At 48.5% G+C, this 27,775-nt stretch overlaps 2 protein-coding genes across 8 annotated transcripts; both read right to left on the bottom strand.

Annotated features, from left to right (window-relative positions):
- Positions 1-1,869: 1,869 nt before the first annotated feature.
- On the bottom strand, positions 1,870-8,106 carry LOC130370356 (monocarboxylate transporter 13-like). Of its 7 annotated transcripts, none has more exons than XM_056576107.1 (8): positions 7,873-8,106; positions 7,721-7,790; positions 7,265-7,329; positions 6,407-6,658; positions 6,037-6,180; positions 5,366-5,637; positions 4,514-5,057; positions 1,870-3,930 (listed from the first exon to the last, which is right to left on the bottom strand). In XM_056576107.1, the coding sequence occupies exons 4-8, from the start codon at positions 6,654-6,656 to the stop codon at positions 3,671-3,673; spliced, it is 1,470 nt and encodes a 489-aa protein (XP_056432082.1). In that variant the 5' UTR covers positions 6,657-6,658; positions 7,265-7,329; positions 7,721-7,790; positions 7,873-8,106; the 3' UTR covers positions 1,870-3,670. The 7 variants fall into 7 exon arrangements, with proteins under 7 accessions (XP_056432082.1, XP_056432084.1, XP_056432081.1 ...); XM_056576109.1 differs by having other exon boundaries at positions 7,931-7,949; XM_056576106.1 differs by having other exon boundaries at positions 7,721-8,106.
- Positions 8,107-13,475: 5,369 nt separating this feature from the next.
- LOC130369931 (B-cell CLL/lymphoma 6 member B protein-like) lies at positions 13,476-20,869 on the bottom strand. Its single transcript, XM_056575547.1, is given in 12 exon segments — positions 13,476-14,262; positions 14,881-15,018; positions 15,382-15,512; positions 15,811-15,893; positions 15,895-16,035; positions 16,249-16,451; positions 16,661-16,856; positions 17,407-17,541; positions 18,374-18,619; positions 19,763-19,995; positions 20,275-20,352; positions 20,769-20,869. Coding segments are annotated over 10 exon segments (1,647 nt in total). The 5' UTR covers positions 20,275-20,352; positions 20,769-20,869; the 3' UTR covers positions 13,476-14,121.
- Positions 20,870-27,775: the final 6,906 nt, after the last annotated feature.

The raw sequence follows: 27,775 nt of genomic DNA, 5'->3' as shown, positions 1-27,775 counted from the left end.
GCAGCAGCAGGATGAGGAGGAGGAGGAGGAGGAGGAGGAGGACCTCAGCACTCTGCACCCCGGGGCTCTGCTGTACCGCTCGGCGGGCCGGCCCAACTTCCTGGTGATGGCGGACGCCCTGGCCCACGGCGCCGACGACAACTGGCTGAACGCCGCCAAAGACTCCCGCAGCCCCCTGCTGCAGGCCGTGACCGCGGTGAGGGGGGGGCCGTGCCCACATAGATGTATGACGGATAGACGGGCAACGTTTGCTCCAGTCCACTGGGTCGGCTGGTAGACTGATCTATCCAGCACACATCTAGGTGGACATGCCCACTTGTGATGTCAGAAGAGGCCGATTTTTAAAACGGCTTGTAACGGCTAATCACACTCACCCCTGGTGGTATAATATGTCACCTTTAATGTTGAGATAAGAGCACTCACTTCCCCCCCCCCTCCTCCATTTCCCTCTCCTGTGGTCCGCAGGCTACGCGACGTACCAAGACATCTTCCGGGACTTCTCGCACAGTGCGTCGAACAACCCTGAGAAGCTGAAGCGACGCATTCCCAACCCAAATTCCTAGTGTGCCCACGCACGCACACAAACACACACACATACACACACACACACACACACACACACACACACGCTGAGTCATAGGTCAGCTGCTGTGTTGACTCCACAGGACAACGGGAAAAACAGCATTTGATATGTATGACAGGTCTGAGGTCTGGAATGACTTTTTACGGCCGGGATGCCCCCCATCCCCCTTCGCCTAAATAAATTCCTTCTAACAATGTGTTTTTGTTGTTGATTCATTTTATGCCGTCTTTTTTCTTCTTATTTTTTACTGTCGCCTATTGATGTAAATTTTTTAGTCTATGCTATTTCTGATGACATGTTTCAAGCTAACAACAGTTATAAGTGGTTTCTTCTCCACAGCAAGGACAACACCATACAGTATAAGGTTTTATGATTTTGTAGTTAAGACTACAAACATGGCCACTTTGCCATTTCCGCTAAAGCCAAGACAGACCAAAGGTTTACCTGGGTAAATTAGAACATGTAGGCGTGGCTTATTTACCATTCCGCCCACTCCCAATATAAACTGTTTGTTTACCTGTGTTGAAGAAATCCTTCATGAACCACCTCCAGAACGCAAGCTTGTTTACCTTGTGTCTCTGTTAGAATAAACCACGTGTTGAACATTGACCTCTCCGAATCATACCTAGCCCGAGACGACCATACCACAAAGGATCTAAATAGTTTTTCATCACTATGCCTCAGCAACAATAAGTATTGTTTATCAGATGAACAAATCAAATGCATGATCCTTTTACTCCGTTTCGAGGTTTCTTGCTTCCGGTGGATTAATGATGGCAGTCTGCACACGAGCGGCCTCTCGTGGCCAGAGTAGCGTCCAGCACAACGTAGGCCTTTTGGTAGGACTGTGATGTTGTAGACACTAAGAGCGACCAAAAAAAATGCTATATCTTCAAGCCAGGTAATTGTGAGATCTTTTTAAATGTTGTGTTTTACTAATACAACGGCCAAGAAAAGCGGAGCCCAAGGAGGGGCTAATGGGCCTTGTATCAGAGGCGTTATTGGAGAGGAAACAGCAGGTGTAGCTCATTGAGAGTCTGTAGGCCTACTCTACATGCCAGTGCTCGTAATGAAATAATGACATAGCCTACGGTGTTCAGAACTACTATATAACGCATTTTTAATTTTTTAAGCTTTTAGAAAAGGTAATTGAATCAGGATAGTTTTTTTTGTTGAAGTTTCGATATGGTAACTATGAAGCATAAGGAGGGCGATTTATATGCACAAGTGTAGATGCTTAGCTGGTCACAGGGGATGAGCCGCCTGTAGAGTGTCTGCCTGTCCTCCCGCTTTCGGGCTGTTTAGATGAGGAGTAGGCGTGGCCTATATGACGTAGTACGTGCTCTGATTGGCTATGGTTTTGAGAGCACGCCTCCCGTTTTCATCATGTGTGATGGTGCTAGCATCTTGTGGCTATGTGCAGTTATTACAGCTTATGCTTCTTTAAGTCAAGACATCCACATTTGTTAAGTTTTTGGGGCGACTTTGGGTATCTTGTTTAAGGGTACGTGAAAGTAGGCTTCGGACCCTGGGGATCGAACCCGAAACACCGTGACGGCAACAACACACTCCCTGAGGCAAAACATGAGTTTCATCCTAAAAAAATTGTATAAACGAGTTTCAGTTTCAAGAGAACAAACATTCTTCAACTTGCGTTAATTATTTTTTTTTTTATAACAACCAATGTGGTCTATACTTTATGGCTGTTGATTTTATAAAACAGCTGATTAATCGAGGCCTTGTTTGATTCACAAGTGCTTCCTTTACCTACCTATAACTATAATAGTTCAATGCATTGGGTATAAGGCAGTTCAATTATTACACACATCCAAAGGGTTAGGGGACAAAACATTTGCCATAACGCATTCCAACTAAAAACCTTCAAACCTCATTACCACTAATCAACAGAAAGCAGCAGCACAGAGCAGCTTATCTTGGTTTTACCACACACACCAAAGAAATGCTAAACCTGGAGTCAATGGTCCCCAGGTTTGGCCGGAGTAAGACAGAGTGTTGGTTGATGAATGCTGACAGAGTTAATATGTCAACATGTATATGTCAACATGAAAATGTTGCACAAGGACGTTGTGACCCGTGTTTAGCTGCCATGGCGACGCACCATTAAACGTCATGTATGATTTGGAGCTATAGAAATTAATTTCCTTTACAAAAATACGAAAAACGTACTGTGTAAAACGTAAAGGTGATTCCTGGAATGTACTAGCAGAGTCATCTTCGTGTTGCACATCGGTGTGAAACGAGCATACTTTATTTGCTGTAGAAAATTCCTATAGCATACAGATTGATTGCACAGTGCTCCTGTCAACAGGTACTCAAACAGTAGAGGAGTGAAGTTGTGAATTTTGTAATCCACTAAGAAAATATGAATGTTTTGTGTGTGAATTGGATTTCTTCTTGCTTTACTCAAAACCTTTACAACAAACTGTGGATGTAAAAAAACGCTTCCTTGATGCAGTAAAAAGCTATTAGTCACAGAAGCAGAGCGCCACCCAAGTGTCTTCATTCAATATGTTCAGCCGATGGCTAGTTACTGGAAAACAACCCTGAGATCTCTCTCTCACACACACACACACACACACACACACACACACACACACACACACACACACACACACACACACACACACACACACACACACACACACACACACACACACACACACACACACACACTTCATTAAGTTTTGGCTGCCGGTCACCGTCCGCGTCGTGGGGTTATAGGACACAATCAGACAGAGACACGGGGACTGGCTCGTTGTGCGCTGAATATGACAGGAAAGGACCATGTTTATAAGATAACGATCGACTGCAGCAGAAGTGTATTGATGCCGACGAGACTGTTTTGATTGGTCGCCTGACGACATTGGATATGCACTCTGCGTTTACTCCCCTTCAGTTATTATTTTTCTTTCGCTTGACGCGACCGCCGTCTGTTTGAGTCATTGGCCCGGCTGTGGTCCCAGTCCTTGCTGGCCGTCCCGTTGGTGCTGCCGCGACCCTCAGGCCAGGCAGGTCTGGCTGTGGTCCGAGTCCTTGCTGGCCGTCCCGTTGGTGCTGCCACGACCCTCAGGCCAGGCAGGTCTGGCTGTGGTCCGAGTCCTTGCTGGCCGTCCCGTTGGTGCTGCCCGACGCGGGGCTGCCCAGCAGGCCGGCCCCGGCGTCCTGGCGCTCCTCCTGGCCGTCGCCGTCCGGCGGTCGCGGGGGCGGCGGGCCGGTCCAAGAGAAGTAGTGAGGTAGGGTGGTTAGGATCAGGGAGCCCAGGAGAAAGCAGCAGCCCGCCGCCACCAGGGAGGTGATGTAACTTCCTGTCCGGTCCCGGAGATAACCTTCAAAATAAAGGACAGAAAGGAAAAGCTGGTTTTATGACTTTTCCCGGTCTCTAAAACGACACAGAAAGGAGGCCCAGAAAGGAGGCCCAGAAGGGAGGCCTGGGTTTGTTGTGGGGAACCGTAATCCTACACCCTGTGACCCGCGGCATGTGTTTTAAACTGCGGCTGGCTGGACTTTGTACTGAAGGGTGTCACGGGGCTCTCCTGATGTCCTGAACACACCACTTTCCTCTTTCCCCTTCATGTACTGTGCGCAAGTTACCAAGGCATACGATTGTGAATGAATGCTTGATGATCGACAGGTTGGTGTTAAAACCTCGGCCAAATCAGGATGGTCCTGCAGTTTAAAGTTTAAAGTCGTTTAAGTTTTAAGTCGTTTTAAGTTTAACGACTTAAACAACCTTTAAAGTCGTGTGTCTCTTGTCTCAGAGACACACCTACGGCTCAACACCCATCGTCATAGCAATCGCAATGTGTGTACGAACCGACATTTCAAAAGGTCTGCCACGTCGCACCGGCCCACAGAGTCCCTCCCCGCCCCCTCCCCCTCCTCATCGGACCACCCCCCCGGGGGTCTCACCTGACAGCGGCGGGCCCAGCAGCCCCCCCACGCTCTCCAGCATGGACAGCAGCCCCAGGGCTCCCACCATCCGGCCCATGCCCACGATCTCGGGCACGCCGGCGAACACCAGCGAGGTCAGGGCGCCGGCGCAGAAGCCGTAGCCCAGCCCGAAGCCCAGCAGCAGGCCGTAGGAGCCCGCCACCGACGCCAGGGGCATGAGCACGATGAACACGCCCGTGAGCCCCGTCCAGCCCGTCAGCATGTGGACGAGGCGGGCGCGGCCCAGGTCCGTCAGCCAGCCCGCCGCCACCCGGCCCACGATGTCGGCGGCGCCCGTGGCCGACATGACGAAGGCGGCGCGGTACTCCGAGTAGCCCGCCTGCCGGCTGTGCGCCACCAGGTGGACGTAGGGCACGAAGTAGCCCGCGTTGAAGAAGGTGATGGCCAGCGTGTAGGTGAGGAAGGGCCCGTGCGCCAGCAGCGACAGCTCAAGGTAGCGGTACACCCGCCGCAGGAGGCTCCGGAACGCCGAGGCGCCACCGCCGCCGCCGCCGTTGTCCGCCTGGAGGGAGGGATCAGGGGAGGAGCCTCAAGATGGCGTTGAACATGTAGGTGTCGTTACAGCAAACCTTCCTTAGGTTTTATAGGCCGTGCGAAGCTATTGGCAGTGTTGCCAGATCGGGCCAGAATTCCCGCCCCAATCTGGCAACGCTGGCAGCGACGAGCTGCAGCCAGTGTTGCCAGATTGGGGCGGGAATTCTGGCCCGATCTGGCAACACTGGCTACGGGACCTGAGCTAGCTTGAACACGGATCAATGCTTAACCAAAAGCCCAAACCCAGGACCAGCCCAGGTGACCCCAGTACCCCACCTTGCCCCCAGCCTTGGGGGGCGGGGGGGCCTTCTTGCGTGTGGGGCGGATGAGTGCTCCGCAGGGCACGATGTTCAGGCTGAGCCCCCCCAGGATGAGCAGCGAACCCCGCCAGCCGAAGTTGTCCAGCATGTACTGGAAGAGCGGGGCGAACACGAAGGAGGAGACGCCCACGCCCGTGAAGCCCACGCCCAGGGCCAGGGTGCGGCGCCGCGTGAAGTGGGCCATGACCGTGGCCACCATGGGGGTGAAGACCAGGGACCAGCCCAGGCCTGGAGGACGAGATCACGACAATGGATCAACTCAATGATCGATCAGACTCACTCATTGAGGGAGCCCAAACGTAGAGGAAACGTGGTCCGTGGTCGGCAGACTAAAGGGCAGATTATGGTTCCACGTCGACGCAACGCAAGGGGGTTTACGGACCCGTTACGTCGCTGCGGACCCTCCTTGCGTCCACCATAAGGGCCCGACGTGCGCCTCCCAAAAAAGGGTAACCTTGTGTCGAGGCGACGCAGCGGCGAGGGCTGTGATTGGTCCGCTCACTAAAACCCGAGGCAGAACCGAAACAGCTTGACGGCTGCGTCGAAGCGTCTACGCGGTCGTTGCGTTGCGTCGACGTGGGACCATGGTCAGCCCTTCAAAGCAGTGTGCATTGTGAGTGGACGTGCCTGAGGTGAGGCCCATGGTGAGGTAGAGGTGGGGCAGCGAGCGGGCCTGCGAGGCCAGGATGAGGCCCAGGCTGGCCAGGACGCCCCCCGCCATCACCACGCGCTGGGCGTCGTACGCGTTGCACAGCGCCGTCCCCAGCGGACCTGCGGACAGACAGACGGACGGACGGACAGACAGACGGGCACATGAGGGCAAATACAACGGAAGTAACAGATATACATACGTAAATACATCCCCACATGCAAAGTATACACGTGTACGCAACAGACAGACAGACAGACAGACAGACAGACAGACAGACAGACAGACAGACAGACAGACAGACAGACAGACAGACAGACAGACAAGAGTCCCGGTTGCGGCGCTTACTGCAGAGCTGCTGTGTTGCCACGCCGATGGAGGTGATCCACGAGATGGCCTGGGCACTCTCCTGGAAGTACTGCACAAACTCCACGAAGAACGCCCCCAGGCTCCGGATCAGCCCGAACACCAGCGTGGAGCACACGAACAAGGCCCCGACCATCACCCAGCCGCGGGCCCCATCCTGGGCTAGTGCCCCCGGGGTTGCTCGCTCCGCCCCGGGGCTCCGTGCTGGTTGCTCTACCCTCGCCGTAGCCATGGCTACAGGGGTAGAGTCGGGTAAAAATTGTGGATTGTTTCAAACGTTTTGTTGGAGATGTAATAGTGTGTTTAAAAAAGAAAATGTAATGTGTACATTTTGATGCCTGTTTTTACTTTAAATCGGTTTTCCTCCAACTTTGTTGCGGTTCAAATGAAATGTTGAGAAGAGTTGAGGCCGATTTAGAGTTGTTAGTGTGTTTGACCCCCAGCCAAAAGGTTGTGGGTTCAAACCACATGTCGGCAGCCTACATGTAGGCATTCTTGAGCAAGAGGCCTAACAACTATCTGCTAATTTACAACTAAAAAAGACAAATAGCAATGATAAACACACAAAATGCTATTTTTTTTTTCTTTGACTAGATTGACGCCTTGATAGTCGGCTCTATGAATGATTGCACCGGACTAACACATAAGCACTAAATCCACGCATGCGTGAATGTATAGCTTTGACTTTAAAATACCAGTTGAGTCAAATTGAAAGTAAAAGTCCTTTGTTAAATAGCAACTCGATGTGCAAAAGTTATATTCCGCTTATTTAGTGTCAAAAACTAGATTTAAAAGTACTTTTGCGAAATTATATCGCTTTGTTTCCCATTTAAACCTTACCTGCGATGGGTGAGGCGTGTGACACCACCAGCAATTAATGATCGATAATCGAACTGATCCAAAGCCTGCGAATACACGAGAGACCCCTTCAGTATGTCGCCTAACCACCACTATCTCTGCACTCCGTGCAATGGTTCAGTCCTCGTAACGGAGTGTGCAACACGTCTCAACTCAAAGGGCATGACACCCTGGATTCTATGCAAATAACACTTGTTTACACGGGTCCTTTTCTCCGGCTGTCAAGGGCTCTAGTTGTTATCTCGCTTTCACAAAGCCAGATATTACAAAATGGAAACCTGATTAATACACACACATTGCCCATATTTAATATCTTTACAATTAATGTCGGTTATTAATAAGTATGTTAATAACCCTTTGCAATAACCTAGCATCCCTATGGAGAAAGTGTTTTCCCTGTCAAAGCATTGTAAGCGGTACAACACCGGCGGCGTCTACCGTTTCCTGTCGCCCGTTGTGGCCAGCCCATCCTCCGGTCACCGTAGGGGGATTAATGATGAGTTTTAGACTAAAACGAGATATTAAATGACAGATAAAGGACAAGCCGTTGATTACAGGCACGCATGGAAAAACAAAAACAATGTTTCTACCGTATGAAAACGTTCCAAACGGTCTCAAAAGATTCCTGCCGATCAAAGTTGCCTTAACCTCGGAGACCGCGTCACCGACACCGCTGATTCATGTTCCAAATTCAGGCTGTCTCCACCTGTCTTTCTGATCATCTTAACCCATGGGTCCGTATCGTAGTGTTATTATTTTAACCATTCGCCGACTGTAAACAGGCAGTTCAACAGCACACTACTACGCATGCGCACAATTGCTGTGCGCACGTGCACAACGCCGGGCTGCGTTCAGATAGTATTTTTGGGCTTAGGAAGGTTCCTAACTGACTTCAATGATCCGGAAGTATCTAAGTGGCCGCCCTGATAAGAGCAGGCAGAGTTATCATCATATTAAGGATAGGTGCTTCAGTGCTTACTTTCTTATCATTTAGCATAGGTAACACTTGACCATCCTTTACGCAGGAAAGGAGGAACATTGAAAACGACGCACCATTCGTCCATTCATTAAAAACAGACAATCAATTGCATTACATGAATGAATTATGTTCATGATACAACCCAATTACTATCATGTCCATGCATATGAGTGGACATTAATGTGAGCGTGAGCAACCATGATCAATGTTACAACAATTTTCTTTATATCCCATTGTGATTGGTCTTCGTTGCGTTTTTTTCATGGGGGCTTCCACATTTATATCCGCCGTCGCACAATGACGTAGTGTGAAGTCGGATAATTTTAGCACAAAGGTTGTCTTTTCCTGAATCTGAATGAATTCTCCTTCACATCATTCCTTTGTCCTCCTGACGTTCTTCATCGAGGTCAATGAAAATAGCTTAGGAAAGGACATTGGAAGTGTTCTCACTATCTGAGTGCCGTCCCGGGCTGGGGCTTCAGTTACCAATGCTCAAAGGCTTTCCTTTTCAACTCGCAATGAAGATAGATATGGGGCAGCAAAGTCGATAGTTCACTTTTTATTATCTCATGGGCATGCCAAGTTGTTATTAAATCGGAATTTGGTGTGTGTGTGTGTGGTGTGTGTGTGTGTGTGTGTGTGTGGTGTGTGGTGTGTGTGTGTGTGTGTGTGTGTGTTGTGTGTGTGTGAAGGGAGGCTAGGCTATTGTGAGACATTTAGATGTGTTGAGTGGTGTGAGAGGATGGATGTGTTGGACTACAGAACCATAACTAAATCTTAACCATGAGTAAGATTTAAATATGGTTCTGTATAGCCCAGCCCTATAGATACTAAATACTAATTCCCCTTACAAGTGGCTAGCCATTTACAATCACATATCAGCTATTCGAATATTGGCCTGAATCATGTGCCATTCATTCGGAAATAACTCTGACCTTACTGTCCTACCTCTTCCATGAATAATGAGGGGACATTTGGGACAAAAAATGCCCTTATGGTAATTGGCAACCCAAATAAGATGGAGGATGGTTGTGCTCATTGGAAAGCCCCCATTCATCAACCCCCCTCCCCCCCTGTTTGTCTGAAAAACCAAGACAATGGGCTTGTAGCCACAACTCATGGGAGACAAGGGAAAGGGGTATGATGACAGGGCTGAGAGAGTGAGGCAGGGCCCACTACCACCTCCTCTATTGTAACTCCTACAAGAGGAACCCACACTGGCAAGGCTGTGCAGCCCCGAATGGTGCCCCTCCGGAAACACCTGCCCTACGCGTTGTTGTTTCCTCCCCACCAGACCTCACGGCAGAGATGTGGACTCACAAGTCGTATGGTGGTCACATGATTTGGACTCGAGTCATGATTTTGATGACTTCAGACTCGACTTGACAAAATTACTCATGACTTGCGACTCGACTTAGACTTGACTGCTATTGACTTGAGGCTTGACTCAGACTTTGCCTCTTTGACTTGTATGACTCGACATGTCTTGAGTCAAAAACATTTATTGTTTTAGATATCTAACATATTTCCCGCCTGGAGGGCTAGACACCCAAGATGCATTCATTTCCGTGAGATGAAAGAAAAAAAAAAATTCAGGCGTGCGAAGACAAATCTACACCTCTATCTTCAATAATAGCAAAACAAAATTTCGATATCATGTTATACTGTAATTCGAATAATATTTTAGTTTCATATCACTGCATTTTGCAGTTGGTCCAGTTGAAAGCCGTCTGGCATGCCTCTGACACTTAAGCGATACTTCACCGGTACGGATATGAAAGGTTATAACGAAGTAAATAATTCAACGTATTATAAATTAGCAAAAGTAATTGAAATCGTTCATTCTAGCCATGAGAAAAGGCAGAAAGTGTTCCTCTCTCTGGCTCAAAGGTAGAAGCCCTCAAAACATACCACAGTGCGTTGCGTTGGCTGCACCGTCCGCCCTGTTTCCGTTGGAGGGGGAAGGAAGGTCCGAGCTCGAGGGGTTAGTGGCGAGCAAACTTTGTGGTAATATATCCCCGTGATACGTTGACTGTTTAGACTTCTGCCTTCGTTTTTTCAACGCATCATTGTATTTTACTGTACAGCATAAAAACATTTGCTATTACAGTAGCTCAGCACATACAAGTATTTGTACTCAACCATTTTCTCCCCAGTTGAAAATAAAGTTGTTTATAGTATACAGTAGGCCTACTTTAGTATAACAGCACCTTGGGTTACGAACAATCACAACAACCACATGAATTGTAGGTTTTTATTCATGAAAAAATTGACTATTTACAAAAATAAAACGTGTAGGGTAGTCAAATAGTCCACAGCTCATCTCCTGAGCCATCTGTCTCCTGGTAGCCACGGGTACTGCCCATCTTGTGCTGGGCGATTAGCTCAGATGGCCAGGACATCACAGACGGCCAATACTGTCTAAGAAAGAAAGAGAACATTAGCAACGCAATATAAAAATTATGCCTTGAATAGCCATCATTACACAGACTTCCAGCTAACGTAACATAGCCTATGCTCTGCCAATAAGATCGGCTACTTTCGGATAACTAGGCTACATTGTCACGTTCCTCGGGACTCAAAACTATTGTAGCCAATGTGATAGTAAAAAATAACAACAACACTTACTCTTTGCTCAGACGTCTGTTTCTTCCGGCGGGCTTTGGCTAGCGTTTCCAGTTCATCAGTTCTTTCAGTTATTTCTGGGTCCGGAAATATGTATCCAATACCCAACTGATCAGATGAGGCGTAAAGCCTGGGTGAGAGGTTACACACATGGCCTCGTCCACGCCAGATTCAGCCATTTAGTCTAGAAGAAACTGGCATCGCTGAAATTCGCTGCAGCACAGGGACTCTGTGATAGTGTCGATAGGCGAGCTAACCGGCGCGCTTCAGCTCCTCTTCCTCGGCAACAGGCAGGGCTTGTTCAGCTGCAGCCGCAGCAGCCTCCCCCTCTATTTGTGTCAATTCTTCCTGGCTGTATTGTGGCTCGTACTAATAGCGCTGAATGTCTAAATCCAACAATAGATTTTCAAAATCCACTTCGGCTGTTACACATTGCAAATTTGTTCTTGCGGGGAAGAAACATGGCAGACATTGTGTTTACATCTCGTACGCGAGCTCCTGCCCCCCCTCATTCCTTATTGGTAGGCTCACAAATTTGCGGAACTAGTGGTTTGTAGTCCTCGGCCCTTCTAGCAGGCGGGCAAAGTTCTCCCGAGTCAAACGGGTCATTTGACGTCATCTCGGGAGGACATTAGATCAGGAAAGCTGGGCCAAGGGAAGACGGGTTAGACTGAGGGAAAAAAAACATATTTTCTATATTACAATAGCAATTTTATAATGGTAGAAAGCCGGTTCTGAATGGGTGAAGTATCCCTTTAAGACATCGTAAGTTAACTAAATCATTTTTCAACCGTTTACCTTCGTTCAAAATATGTCAAAAATCTACACACTCGTATCTTCAATAATATCTAAACGTCATTTTAAGATCATTTATGCTTTTTTCAGAATCACAGTTTAAGTTGCATTTAAGTTGCATATCATACCGCATAATACCATTACTACCATTACTACTACTACCAAAATACTACAAAAAATTCGGCACAGTCACATATCATAACACATTTGAAGACAGAAACAATGAACATATTATAACTGCATTGATAAGAAATGGTGTCGTGGAATCTATTAACAACTTATCTAATTCACTTCAACTAGCTACACGCAAGAGGAATCGGAGAGTCCGGGTCAAGTATTGATGGAGAGTAACCCGCAAACGAGAGACAACAAAGCCGAGTGAGGTTTGCAAAGACACTCCCGAATGATTCTCGTCCTGCTCCTTATATACCCAATCCTAACATAGTATGAGGTCGGACTTGCATAAAACGTTGATTTGCAGAGCACATTTTCCAGGTCACAGCTTTACCCTTGACCACTCATTAACCACAAATGTTGATCTACGTAGCATATTTTTCCAGGTCACAGCTTTACCCTTGAACATACATCAACCATTATGCATAGGGAACGATGGTGTACATGTGAGCTTTACCCTTGAAAAACCACCCAAGATAGGAACAGAGTGAACTTGCTCCCTGGCGCCATGTCAAACCTAACTTATAGGGGAGAGGTGATCAGCTACCTTCCACCATTAAAGTATCTATATGTTTTATAGGCGTAATAATAATGGCACTGTACATTAGAGTGATGTTGAAATAATGATCAATAGAATAATGACATTAAGTAAAAAAGACATGGTGACTTGTTCAGGACTTGAAAAAGTTTGGGACTTGGACTTGGACTCCACTTGGCTTTGATGTGCCTTTTTCCTGTCTTGACTTGGGACTCGACTCAGACTTGACTGCTAAGACTTGGGACTTACTTTGGACTTGCCAAACAGTGACTTTGTCCCATCTCTGCCTCATGGTACAAAAGAAGACCAACACTCTTTACCTAGCACCCCCTCACTTGTGCGGAAAAGCATATTTAACAAGAAGTAATTCACAGTGTGTGAGAAGGAGGATGCTCATGTGTCAGAGAGAGAGAGTTAGCAGAGGGGTTTCACTGGTTGAACTCAGACTAACGTCTGGCAGTGTTGTATATTCTGTACAGATGAACACTTCATTATTCATTCAGATTAGAGTACATTCCTTTTACAGTGTATGTAGACCTACAAATGTGCTACTGCAAAGGGAACAATTGATGGAGAATACAAGATATGTCACCATAAATTATGCAAAACATGTTGTTCCTTTACATTAGTCAAATCTCCAGTTTTTCCACATTCATGTTGTGGTTAATGAAATGTTGTGTTATATTTTCTGAGTATTACAGTAGAAAATGATACAGACGCCAATGTTCCAAATTATCAAAGAGATGTAATTTTATTTGTATCAAAAAACTGTCTTTGTCCAGCAAAAGAACTCTACATTAATGTGGAATACAAATGTATTTTCTTATTGCTTATAAATCGACCTTATTCATTTTTACAATATCTCCTATTCCATTATTCATTTTATGTACAAGGCAATTCAGTCCTTTGCCAGCTTGGACTATAAAGAAGTTACTGATTTGTAGACGTCTTTTAAATAGGAACTGGTACAAATAATTAAACTGCCAAATTTGACATCAAACATTCAGGCCCCAGGCCATGAGACTCAACAATAAAATATTAATTAAATTACCATTTAAGATGATGAAATATTCACTGACTATACAAAATACAAGTGAAATATTAACATTGTTCTAAAAGCTACTTCAGACATTTACGATTATAAACACTTTCAACACTAAAACCCTGATCAAATAACTTTGATCCCAACCAATTAGTCGTATGGTGTTTGATTATTCCAAATGTATAAATGTCAGTAATACATTTCTTCCTAAAACCAAGCCTTGACTATGTTCCTCACTTCCTCCGTCCTTCCTTCAACACCTCTGCTCCCCAACGTGCTTCATCAGTCTTCACTGCACTTTGTGCCATCTTGCTTCATACTTTTCATCGGCGCACACTCAGCATATCTGAGCCTCTGCGCTGCGTCTCCCCTTTCCCAGTCTTCGCACTTGCTTTCACTTTCCCTCCACAAATCGCTTCATTTAAAAAAACCTCCGCTGCTCTTTCTCATATACCAACCCTAGGCTTTCTGCATTTTGACATCAACCCTTCACATTCTTACCGTCTAACTTCTCTGCTCTCTTCCTGCGTCCTTCACTATTACTGAATCCTTATCCCCGGAATCCTCCCACTCTCACATCACAACACGCTCTCCAGCTCTGTGCCGTCACGCCATCCCCGTGGCCTCAGTCACTGTGGTGGGTGTGGTCGCCGTGGTTCGGGGCCCCAGCAGCTAAGGGGGCCCCCTCAGCAGGCCTGCAGGAGGGGCTGGTAGCCCTCCGACAGGACCTTGTAGCGCACTTTGGTGTTGGTGATGGCCCCGTGCTTCTGCCGCAGGTGGAGCCTCAGCTGGCTCTTGTGCCGGAAGTGCAGGTCACACTGCTCACACTGCAGGCCGCGGGGGAGGGGAGAGGTCAAAAGGTCAGCATGGACACAAAGGAGCACATCGTGGTTCAATGTCCGCTGGGTCAGACCAAAGAGTGGTGTTTATCTGGAGACTAGTTAACGACATACGCCCGCTCTACTCCCAACCAGAGCTCTAGTGTTTTAGGCCTGAAATAGATGGTCAGCGATACAATGGCCTTTAGAAAAGGGTTTGACCTCGTGGTCGTGTCCTGACTCACGCAGCACTGATTTCGGCTGTAGCACATCTTTTTATAAATTAATGATGAATTAAAATAAATGCCTTAAGTCTTTACGACCCTAATGTCTCTTGTAGCTGTAACGACCAAGCATTGGTACCAATAAAGTAGGGTCTCTGTTTGAGTGTGTAGAGTAGATGTGTGTGTGTGTGTGTGTGTGTGTGTGTGTGGTGTGTGTGTGTGGTGTGTGTGAGTGTGAGTGTGAGTGTGAGTGGAGTGTGTGTGTGAGTGTGAGTGTGTGTAGTGTATGTGTATGTGTATGTGTGTGTGTGTGTGTGTGTGTGTGTGTGTGTGTGTGTGTGTGTGTGTGTGTGTGTGTGTGTCTGTGTGTCTGTGTGTGTGCGTGTGTGTGTGAGCAACCCACCGTGTAGGGCTTCTCCCCGGTGTGTATGCGCAGGTGGCTCTTGAGTGTCTGCAGGTGTCTGAAGCGGGTGCCACAGGTGTGGCAGGGGTAGGGCTTCTCCCCCGTGTGGATGAGCACGTGGGCCCTCAGGTGAGCTACCTGATGGGGGAGGGGTGAGAGAGGGAGAGGGGGAGATATAACTTCATTGTCCAAATGATTCTCCTCTGACGTGCAGAGGTAGTTTCATAACTATCATCTTCTAAATATCGAATATCTCTCTTTAAATCCTTTGAAATACATGGTATGGACATGGAGGGTCAAACCGAATTTAAAGTGTCATCGTATCTCATGCATTAGGGTCGCTCTGTGACAGTGGTTTTCAATGCCAAGCCAAAAAGTAATCGTGGTTTGTATTATTATTCTGCTGTTCATGACCTGCTCTGCGAGACAGTAACTTTCCCCCCTTTCGATGGTGTCACAAGTTGATCGCAGTCGAAGTCCCCTGCGCAGCTGCTGCCTCACCTGGACGAATCGTGCGCCGCAGGTGTCACAGCGGTAGGGCTTCTCCCCCGAGTGGATGCGGGCGTGGGTCTTCAGGTTGGCCGGGCGGTTGAACTGGGCGCTGCAGACGTTGCAGCGGTACGGCTTGTCCCCTGCTGCGGAGAAAGGGGGGACGGCAAAGGGGGTCATCTAGTGTCGGAGGTTAGGGCTGGGTGGAGAGTTGGGGGATGTGTAGGTGGAGGGGTGGATGTTCACGCTGGTAGACTATCGATGGATGGGTGGATGTGATGCTGGTAGACTATAGATGGATGGGTGGATGTTGGTAGATATATAGATGGGTGGATGTGATATATATATGTGATATATATGATATATATGATGGGTAAAGGGGTGGACGGATGGATGGACATTGTTGCATGCATGATGATGATAATCAAGATGGCGTCTCACCGGCAATAAGCGCCTTGGTGCCGATGACGTTCCCGGAGTACAGGTACGGCGCGTGGCCGTCCTCCCGCTTGAACGCGCGCTGGCTCGGGTGGGCGTGGTCTGCGGCGGGCGCCGGCGGGGGAGGGGGAGAGAGGAGCACGCCGCTCCCTGAGAGACCTCCACAGAGGGGGTGGTCCGAGGGGAGGGGCTTGGCCAGAACCCTCGTAGCAGGAGGCCCGCCCCTGTCTGAAACACAAACGTCATTGGTCGGTCAGAGGGCGGGTCCAGGGTGCAAGGTAGCATAACCCCCCCAGCGTATATAGAACGGTGAACTTATTGAGTGGGTGTTGCAGGTGACCAATCAAATGTGTTATTTATGGGAGAGAGGAATCTGCACCCCAAAGTGGATACGCCCCTGAAAAGCATGAGGCTCGATGTGTGTTTAATCCGTGAGCCCACCTATCAATCTGACCGGGCACTTCTCCAGGCCACGCCTCTGTGGGTGCGTCAGATGACACAGCGGTCCTCTGGGAGATGGGCGTGTTCCTCTCTCCTGGCTCCTCCTCCTTCACCGTGGGGACGGCACAGAGAGGGTTGAGGACTATGTACTTGTACTTCTTCCAGTTACAGGCCTTGGGGTCGGGGGGAGGCTTGGTCACACCCTTGAGGAAAGAAATAAAAAAATTAGTACAATGCAATGTTTCAAAAATGCAACTCTCTCAAAAAAAAAAAGTTAAGTAGTATAAAAAATATTGTAAGCATCTTTTGACCCTTTATTAGCGACTAGATCGTTTTGTGAATGAAGCTATAATAGCAGCATCTGTTCCCTGGTCCTGCTCTGTGCAGGGGGGGGGGGGGGGGGGTCCCGTACCGCGAGGTGACACGTGTTGGACTCGGCGGGGGAGCTGGGCTGGCCTCCGGAGCGGGTGGGGCTGGTGGGGCTGTCGGGGGAGGGGGTGGGGCAGCCCGCTAGGGGCGACCGCCGCTCCAGCTTCGTCTCCTTGGGCCTGGGCTCGCCGGCCGGGAAAGCCCCTGGCTTCACGGAGAGGCCGGCCTCCCGGGGGAACCTGAGCGGGAGGAACAACACAGGAAGTGATGTAAGGGCTGTGTCGTTATCAGACAAAGGCAGACGCAAACAGGCGCTCGCACCTGCAGGCACGCTCCCCGGACCCCCCCACCCCCCCCCCCCTGCACAAACATCCCCCGGTCACATAAAAATAGTGCACACACAACACACACACACACACACCACCCACACACACACACACACACCACACACACACACACACACACCACACACACACACACACACACACACACACACACACACACGCACACATTGTCCCAACACCAACAAACATAAGTGCCAGCACACACAGTCTTTCCGATTAACATCACACTTAAAACGCTCACACACCTACATGGCATTTTAATGAGGGTAGCTTTACAGTAAGATGAATCGAAGAGGTAACCCAGGATACATAAACCTTCATCCCAAATCCCCATACTACAGTTCCCACCCGTATCCCTGGGACCCCTTTGCATTGTAAACAGGGTAAAGGTCTCCACAGACCCATAGTGACACACACAACCATCTGGGTACCTGGCTGCCTGGGCTGGCAGTGGCCCGGGGGCGCTGGGCGTGAGCTGGAGGGTTTGGGGGGCAGGCCCCCTCCTCCTCGGGGGCCTACGGAGACGACAGACACCCTGGAGTCCAGCTCCACTTGAGGGCGTTCAGCACCCATCTGCTCCCTGGACAAAGAACAACCAATCAGAAACCCGCAATATGTACATTAGTGAGTAGCAAAAATCGAATCTGTGGGTGAGTGAAGAATTATTTTGGGGTGCACCTTTTTTTTCTTTCTGATCGGTTCTTGTTGGTATCTCATCATCATCAGAATACACTAAATGGCATCACTGGCACTAACAGATGCTTGCTCTATGCTTTCTATAATCATTTCTGTGTTTGATGTTAACATCATTGAATTCCCTGTAAAGGTTCTCCAGAACCTCCTGGAGGTCTCACTCACATCAAATCTAAATTTTGCATAAAACAGTTTATTCAGTTCATCCAAATGAACACATTTGAAGTGTTCTCCTACTCTACAGCCAGGTTGCAGGAGAATACTCGAAGTGGAGGAGCTCCCGACTGGCCACACAAACCCACTGAAAGGCAGTGATCGTGAGTGTATGCGTGGTGTGTGAGTGTGATTAGCCGTTGCAAGCCGTTTTGAAAATCTAGCTCTTTTGACATCACAAGTGGGCCTGTCCACCTAGATGTGTCCTGGATAGATCAGTCTACCAGCCTACCCAGTGAGCCTACAGGTTGCTCATCTATCCGTCAAGCATCTAGGTGGACACGCCCACTTGTGATGTCAGAAGAGGCCGATTTCCATAACGTTGTGTAACGGTTAATCCCACTCACACCTGGTGGTATAATGTGTCACCTTTAAGAACCCCATCCAGTGATCAATCCGTCTTCCCCCAAAACCCCTCCCATCAAACCCCGTCCTCAACACGACCCCCTCCACCGTCGAACCACGGCCCCCGGGGGCCCACAAGACGCGGCCCACGCCCTCCTCACCTGTGCAGCTGCATGAAGGCGCGGCAGGTGTCGGCCACGTGCTCCATCTGCAGGTGGGTGGCGGCGGCCAGCACGCCGGCCACGCTGCGGTGGCTCAGCGGCAGGCGGGACGTGTACATGAAGTCCAGCAGCAGGGAGACGCTGGCCACGTCCAGGCCGCCGGGCAGCGCCACCGTCAGCGGCTGGAGGCCCGCAGCGCCGCCTTGGAGCGACAGGCGCCGCGAGTACAGCGAGTAGAAGAACCCGCTGGGGAGAGGGGATGAGACGGAGCGATGGGTGAGTCAGTGAGTAAGGTATACTTTTGTTATGCAGCACCTTTCGTACAGGGATTGCAGCTCAAAGTGCTTTGCATAGAATCAGGATGAAGATAAAGGACATTGTCAAAACCCTAATGATCTGTATTACAGTAATAACAAAAGATGATGACACGGTGGTGAGGATTGTACGTGTGACGTGTGGATGGGTGGTCTGTTGTTTACACATGGTTTTAATCCGTAGACGCTGAATGCCCGACGCGGGTTTGCGTTGTCAGGGCTGGTTCTCTAACAACAACCTAACGGTTACATCACAAGTGGCGGGCGGGTCCACCTCGATGTTTGACGGATAGATGAGCAACGTTTGGTACAGTCCAATGGGTAGGCTGGTAGACTGATCTAGCCAGCATACATCTAGGTGGACACGCCCATCTTTGATGTCAAAAGAGGCAGATTTTTCAAAACGTCTTAGTACGGCTAATCACACTCACAACTGGCAGTATAATGTGGGAGCTTTCAATTAACTAGTATTCATGGGATAACTGCTTCACCCACAATGCATCATGAACACCATCAGTGTTGTGAAGTGAGGTCGTCAAATAGGGCCCAGGTTTAATGGATAGTTTTGAAATCGTTGAGCGCTTCATGTGTTTCAGATGTTCTTACACAGCTCGCGATAAGTGTGTAGTTACCCAAATAGTAGCAAATAAAGTTCACCTCATATGAGTTCATGTGGGAGTCGTTCGTCTTCAAGGAGAGGGTATAAAGAGAAGATAGACCATAAAGGTCTGAGACTGGTCAAAGGGTCAAGCGAGCAGCACAGGAAAGAGCTTTGAAAAAGGGAGTGAAGTAGGAGGATGACTATCATGAGCTCGATAAGCCGAAAACAGGAAGCCGCCGAGTGGGGGAAGTGTCAGGGGGAACAATAACAGACGTGACTCCTCTGTTGTCGTGTGTGCTGACTCTTGAGTGTGTGTGGCGGGGTCCCTGGAGAGATGACTGGTTCAGCAGGATAATAGCTAAGTAGCAACGAGTCGCACCACAAACGAAAGTAGAAAAATAAAGAGCAGAAGGGGGCGAAGTACAACGAAACACGCATCACAAGGCGTCCTTGCGCACGCACGCGCGCACCCACCTGCAGGCGACGAGTACGGCACAGTGCGCGCGTAGATGGGCCCCGCCCACGACCAAGGTGGTGTCCGTCAGCAGGTGGCGCCGCCGCAGCTCGTTGAGGTTCTGCAGGACGTCGCTGGAGTGCCGCGTGTACTCCTTCACGAAGCCCTCGCCCGCCGCCTCATCCATGGGCTCCGCGCGCTGCTCCTGCCAGCCGCCGGTCCAGCGTCCTGCCGTCTCCTCCCTCGTGCTCATCTGTCGTGGACGGACCGCACGAGAGATACTTAGAAATAACCACGTGCTTTTTTTCTTATGAATTTCTTATTTTCTTCGAAACATTGAAGAGGTATTACATTTACAATCATGCTGATATTTGATCATTTTGTTACTTTATTTATACCTTTTCCGTATATGCAAATAATAAGATGGCTACATTGAAGAGGTGTTAAAACCATTCAGCTTTGTATGCGATATTCTCAGGGTGAAAAGGGAGCTATATCCTGCACACATTGGTGTAGCTTGTAGATGACCTACCTGGGACTTGTGGGGTGAATAAATAAAGCGGAGTGTCCCAGACACATCTGCTAGGTGAGACCAGCTCCCTACTCGTACCTGTGTGCAACAATAAAACAACCATGCATTTAGTCCTGTCAAATAGTTGACTCACCGATCACTGATTGCTTAACTCTTAATCAAAACAACTTGGCATGAATAAACACAGAAACACATTTGTTAGGCTATAACTCCATGGACATTAACGCAAGCCATCCCGGGATACATTGTTAAAACTTAACACATGGTTAAAAAATAACTATAAGTCATAATTTCCTGACAAAACAACCAAACCTAAACTTCGAATCAGTCAATCAATCTAATCAAAATGCAATGAAGAACATGCAGATTTGCAGGACTGTGTCCGACCAACTCTCCTCTGCACCGCCCAGAGGCACTATGATTCAAATCAAACCAATCCAGACAACACCACAACCCACCCCCCATTAGAAGCAACATGTCACAGCGGCACTCACCCCGACCAGCAGGGACGAGAACTAGCCCGCTCGGGGCGGACGTCAAACCTCTCGGAGGGTCGGTGTGCGCCACGCTGTGAAGTAGGTGTCTCTGAGGGTGATGGGGGGGGGCACAAGTTGACTCGCTGCTACAGCCCACCTCCGACGCTAAGGCTCCCGGCTCTGACTGCTGGTCGCCACCACCACCACCGGGCTCTTTATAACTCGCAGGAAGTGTTCAAACCACCGGCGCTTCTCACTTCCTCTTTCCTCAATGGCCCCACCACACTCTGTGGAAGCAACTCAGGAAAAAGCCCCCCCCCCCACCAGGCCAGACACTGGGCTTTGAGTATTTTTAGTGGCCTATTAGTTTTTCTAACCCCATTAGTCCCCACAAAGGCATGGCGGGGGAGGGTGTTGTTGTTTGTGTGTGTGTGTGTATTAGTGTGTGTGTGTGTGTGTGTAATAATAATATCAAATGAGGAGCCCGGGAAGATGATGTACGTGAGGGTCTCTCCGGGACGTAGGTGTCACCGTGTTGGAGACACGTATCAACAATCCACCTCCAACGCCTTCCGCGGGATGCTTGAGGAAAACACACGGGCCCTGCGCCAAACAATAACAACAGCAAACGAAACGCTGCCACTGGACGGCTGCCACTGACCGCCTGCCACTGACCGCCTGCCACTGACCGCCTGCTCACCACCACCGGGGTGACACAGGCGTTGCTTTTGAATGGTTCATGCACAGTAAACGCTTACCCAGAAAAAAACGAATTGGTACAAGCATTTCCTCTGTTTAGAAAGGGTCTGTTTGGCACGGTTGCCATGGTGACCGATACGGGGGGTTTGATTAAAGACGGCCCCAGATAAACTGTGTGTCCGGAAACTTCCTGCGTGCCACAGTGGCTGTGATACGAGAGGAGAGAGAGAGAGCGGAAGGAAGGAAGGATACTAGAGATGTTATTGGTGTTGGTGATGAGGGGGGGGGGGGGGGGGGGGGGGGGGGGGTCAATGGGAGATACCTTTTGCTTGATTATGAAAAACAACCGCCACTTCTATGAAATGCGGAGGACAGATGTACAGGAACTGCTTCCTCCTCCGCTGCTACACACACACACACACACACACACACACACACACACCCACACACAACACACACACCACACACACCACACACACCACCACACACACACACACACACACACACACACACACACACACACACACACACACCACACACATACAGAAATACAGAGATACAACCCATATTAACCAGCCGCACACACACTCGGCGCGGGGGCGCGGGCTGGTTGAAAACAGCCCGTGCAGGACATCCGCCAACACTAAAGGGCGAGCGAGAGAGCCCGAGAACAGAGGCGGGGGGAGGAGCTGACAGACGCAGGGCAGGGGTCGCCAATCGGTTTTTCAAAAACAAGCGGAAAGCGACCTCCCCACAACATATCATAGTATCATATTTTGGCGGAAGCATCATAGCTGTCATGGGGGCTTTTGTGCCGTGTCAGGGGATGCTGCTCAGGGTATTGGGGCTCCGGTGGGGGGGGGGGGGGGGGGGGGGGGGGGGGTGGGGTGGGGGGGGGGGGGGGGGGGGGGAGTGCATCGCGGAAGATGTGGCTTGAGAAGATGAAGGACATGGTTTCATGTTTGGGGTTGTGCAAGGTGGGTTGAATAACCCCCCCCCACCCCCCACACACACACACACACACACCATAAATGTGAACGCCCCCCCCCATCCCCCCAAGAAAAATAAAAATAAAATTAAAACAACCACTCATATAAATTTCATGTGTGTCTATATTTTTTATTTTAAACTGGCACCTCTAAGGTGATATGTGATCCTCACGGCCATTGCTTATCTTGTAATCCTATGCCTTTCATATCCTTGATATTGTTTGCATGCCATGAGGTTGAAACATGACCATGTTGGTTATCCCCTTCAGGAATCGGAAGCCACGTGCTGAGCGTGTGAGCGGCGCTGGGGGTGTTGAGTGTGTGTTTGTGTGTGCATTTGCGTGTGTTTATTTGTACACAGCTTTTATGTCATTTAAATGTCAGCATGTACGTGCGCGCATGTGTGTGTGTGTGTGTGTATGAATACGTGTGCGAGCATGCCTGTGTGTGTGTGTGTGTGTGTGTGTGTGGTGTGTGTGTGTGTGTGGGGTGTGTGTTTGTGTGTGTGTGTGTGTATACACTTCTGTGTGTATGGATGTGTGTGTGTTTGGTGTGTGTGCAGGTGTGTGTGTTGTTGCAGGCGGGTGTGTGTGTGTGGTTGCAGGTGTGTGTGTGTGGTTGCAGGCATGTGTGTATGTGTGTGTGCAGGCATATATGTGTGTGCAGGCATATTCGTGTGTCTGTGTGCAGGAATAAATACAATTGTGTGTGTGTGTGTGTGAGTGTGTGTGGTGTGTGGTGTTTGTGTGTGTGGTGTGTGTGTGTGTGTGTGTGTGTGTGTGTGTGTGTGTGTGTGTGTGGTGTTGTGTGTTTGTGTGTGTATGTACAGGCATATATCAGTATTTTTGGATGTGTGTTTTGTGTTTTTGTGTGCAGCATATATTTTGTGTGTGTGTGTCTGCAGGCATGTGTGCAGGCATATATGTTTGTTGTGTGTGTGTCTGCAGGCATGTGTGCAGGCATATATGTTTGTGTGTGTGTGTGTGTGTGCAGGCATGTGTGTGTGTGTGTGTGTGTGTGTGTGTGTGTGTGTGTGTGTGTGTGTGTGTGTGTGTGCGTGTGCGTGTGTGTGAGTGTCCATGTCCTTGGCCTAGGGCCTATTGTTTGGTTAGAGGTTGGATCAATTGTTTCTAATGGAGGGGAAAAAAGAGAAGAAGCAGAGACAAAGGGGGAGCAGGCCACGCTGTAGAAAGCAGAGGGCTCGCGGTGGGTCTCCGCTGCTTCCAGGCATTGTGCCGGCCCGCGGATGCAGTGGGCGGGGGAGGAAAAGTGAGAACATAACCACAACAGGTAATGGACCAATGGGCGGAAGCCGTAGTCTGTCCCCATTGGCTGAGGCCCCCGGCAGGGCTAATAGTTTACTTCCTGTGTGGCTAACGCCGCTGCCTGTCGGTTTTTACATTAACGCCTCCCCCCCCCCCCCCCCCCCGATGGTGGAAATGAGCGGCCATAGCCCCCCGGTATTACTAGAGTTAATTAGTATTGTTATTATTGTGATGAAGGTGATGTGTGTTATAGGATTCTGCATTAGGTGCTTTCTTTTTTTCGTCACTTTATAATAAGATGCGACAAGAGAAGATGTCCTTTATTCATTCTCTAAAGGGGAAATTTAAAAAAAGCATAAAATGTCTGCAACAATTTAGTGTTAAACCTTTCGATGTACCCACTGAACCTTTGAAACCACTATAGTTAAGTCATTCCTCACTTGGGTGATTAACAGCAGACGACGCTCAGTCTCAGTGGGTTCAGCAGTGGCGGCCCGGGTGTTGACAGCCTGGGGTTCCTGAAACAATAACACAGATCCCAATAAAACTGGGTCTTCCTGCCACGCCGGAACCCCGCGGAACGTTCTGGACTTATAAGGGCAGGCGGAGGAGACCACCGCTGGAACGAGAGGATGAGAGCGAGAGCGAGAGAGAGAGAGAGAGAGAGAGGAGAGAGAGAGAGAGAGAGAGAGAGAGAGAGAGAGAGAGAGAGAGGGGGATATCCCAGGGAGTAGCCCTGGATGTTTTGCCTCTCTGTGAGAAAAAGAAAAAAGGTTTGGTAGCGGAAGCGGAAAACATTGTTTTGAACAATAATTATTTTCCTTTGTTTTATATTTTGGACCGTGTTACATAAAATAATGCAATTAAAGTATCATTCTTCAAATAATGTAAGACCGGTCTGTCACTAGAGTCCACAGAAGAGAAACAGAGCTGGAGTGAAGAGAGAAGTATGTGTACACTGACTGACGGCAGATTGGAATCTCATGAGGTCAGGTAGGTAGTTACGGGTATCGGTCAGTTAGTTATTTGGTCAGTAGTTGGCAGGCAGGCAGTGAAGAGAGATAAACAAACAGATGGATGAATAGATTGATCGATTATCAGACAGAAAGATAGATAGATTGATAAATGACATTCTTAAAATGACTATAACTTAAATGACGGTGCTAAAAAATATCAAATTGGGTCGTAGCCATGGGGATAACACGCCCCCCCCCCCCTCCTTCCCAGAACTCTTAGCCCTAAACCCTTCTCTACATAGCCGTTTGTCCATTCTGAGCTACTGTAGAGACATTGCGCTGCAACATGGCGACCCCATGGAAGAGGACCCCTTTCCCTAGGTAGATATGTAGGCCTCTCCTGGATGCAACACATTTCCACACACTTCACCTTTAATCTTATAGATGTATCAGGACTAGATTAGGCCGGATACTTCCAGAACATGACCCAAGACCTCCTTGATTAGGACCCGGCGGATGGCTTCCCTGGCAGGGACCCAACATCTGTAAACACATGTTGTGTAATATTAGATTTTATAATATCTATTATATAGCTAATATATGTAAATGTACCCTGGTGTCCCTCTGGGTTCTTTCCTGGATCCCATCCTATTATCACTGTCGGCCAGGTCACTGGGTTCTGTCATTCACTCACATGGCTTTTCCTACCACAGCTATGCAGATGACACACTACTAATTCACCCAGGCTCCAGCACGAATCTCTGCGGGACATCTGTGGATATCGACACACCAACACAGCTCCATCTGGACAAGACGGAGCTGCTCTTCCTTCCAGGGAGGGGATCCTCCAAGCCACCAACTGTTCATCAATATTGACTACTCTGTGGGGCCCGGTGACGCAGACCCCAAGGAACCTCGGGGGTGCCTCCGACAGCTGGTCAACATCGCTGCGAGAACCTGCCCTTCAACTTTTATGTTCAACAACATCAGGAGGAACTGTCCATTCCTCATCCAGAAGGCCATGCATCATTTGATCCAGGCTGTGGTCATCTTGCGTCTGGATTACTGCGACTCCCTCCTGGCAGGTCTGCCTGCACGGGCCCTTCCTCCTCTGCAGCTCATCCAGAATGCAGCAGCCCGGCTGGTCTGCCACCCCAGTTCTCCCACACTTACATCACTCCTCCACAGCCTGCAGTGGCTACCGTTGGCCACTGGGATCTGGTTCAAGTCCCGGGTTCGGTCCTACTGTGCTGCAAAAGACTCCGGACATGGTAAAACCATGCACTTCAGCCTGTCCACCACTACGCTCTATGCTTCTCCCTCACTACATGCAAGCCACTCAGCAAAATCCTGATTGTTTGGCACAAGCTCTCCACTGACAGCATCAGGACAGAAACCCAACAAATCTTTGCCTCGCAGACTGAAAAGTAATCTGTTCAGACTGCAGCTTGGCCAATGAAAAAATAAATCTCTTGCTTCTAACATGTAGCCCTTGAAGCAGTTAGCATACTTGATTCATTGTATGTACTTGCATGATAATTGCATTCATGGGTTGTAGCTTCATGATTTAATGCACTTATTGTAAGTCGCTTTTGATAAGTAAATTAAAAAGAAATGGAAATTATAATGTAATTATATATATATGTAAATATCAAATCTAAATATAGCATCTATAAGTAATATAATCATATATATTATGTAATATATACCGTTTTTGTAATAGCTTGTGGTTCAGTGCATTCCATGGTGTTGTTTTACTGGTCAGCAAGATAGATGGGCTCGCGAGCGGCGCCGCGGCCCGTGACCACTCACAGCCCGCTACGTCACAGGGCTGGAATGTGGTGACGACTGCTACTGGTGGTTTGCAGAAGGCCTGTTAGTGTTGACAAACTCGGGATCCACGAGAAAGTAGGTTACCGAAACGAAACATAAATAGGAGAAAGTTGTTTTTGCAGTCGCTTCTGTTGATATTCCGATTGCAAAAAAATATATGTATAAAAATGGTAGTGTGAATGTGTGTTTGTGCAAACATAGCGAAAGAGCGGGTGGCTTTGGCGTTGCTTCTTTGCGTTACATCTATGAAAGTAGCCCCGGAGACGAGGCGCAGTTCAAGGCAGTGCTATCTTAACAAGTAAACAAACATGTGATTAAAGTTAATGGTAGCCATTTAGCAGTCATTATATCTTATCAAGATCCTCAATGCGGTGTTGTGGTCGCGTAAATACACACCACAGACATGCTAGATGCTATCCACATGAACCCAAATACATTTTGGACACACGATGGTTTGCGTTCACGTTGCAAATCGACCAATTCGCTGGACCTACGTATAGAAAAGGCTGTGTGTTTTATGCTGCTAGTCGTCTCTCACCGATTTGAACATAATCTATTTGCAGATGAGACTGAATGACAGAAGAGTGGCTACGTAAAAAGGTAGGAATCCGGATGCATTACTGTTGATTTCAGCTTTTCCGCAGCAACATTGTTTAATTCCAATTGATTTGGATTGACGTACACACCCTTACATGATTTGTGTATTCATACGTGTATTTGTAACAATGGAACAAAACCAGGTATCGCGAGGATTCGGGGGACGCAACTTTGGAATTTGATTCAAGAGTTGCAGCCGTCAGCGTTTTTTTTTTTACTCATTCATAGAAAGAAGGAAACGGTTAAAACATAACCTCGCCAATGCACAGGCATTGTCTCGCCAACCACATACATCAGACTGATAAAGCCGCTGTGCATTAATGTCATGGCCCGAAATCCATGGGATTGTGGGTGGTGTGCTCGATCCCGGAATGTGAAAAGGGTTTTATATCGTGTCAGTGGCGTAGCAGTCGCGGTGCGATTTTGTTACCTTAATCTTTCCAATATAAATCCAATGGTGGTGTATGTTCCAATATTTGAACATTGACTGGGGGCGTGAACCCCAAAATCGTTCGCTTTTGTTTAAAATGCTGGTCATATATATTGTATAGGATCTTTGCCATTTGAACACTTTTATTGAAATAAGACCGTACTTAATAGAAAACTGGAGTAATAAATCGTAATGTTTTTTCCAGTTTCCGTACAACCAGTACGTTCTACTGTGCTCCGAGCGCAGGAGCGTTGTT

This window comes from Gadus chalcogrammus, chromosome 17 (assembly GCF_026213295.1).
Source record: "Gadus chalcogrammus isolate NIFS_2021 chromosome 17, NIFS_Gcha_1.0, whole genome shotgun sequence".
Taxonomy (NCBI): domain Eukaryota; kingdom Metazoa; phylum Chordata; class Actinopteri; order Gadiformes; family Gadidae; genus Gadus; species Gadus chalcogrammus.
This window is presented reverse-complemented; position numbering and strand designations above follow the sequence as displayed.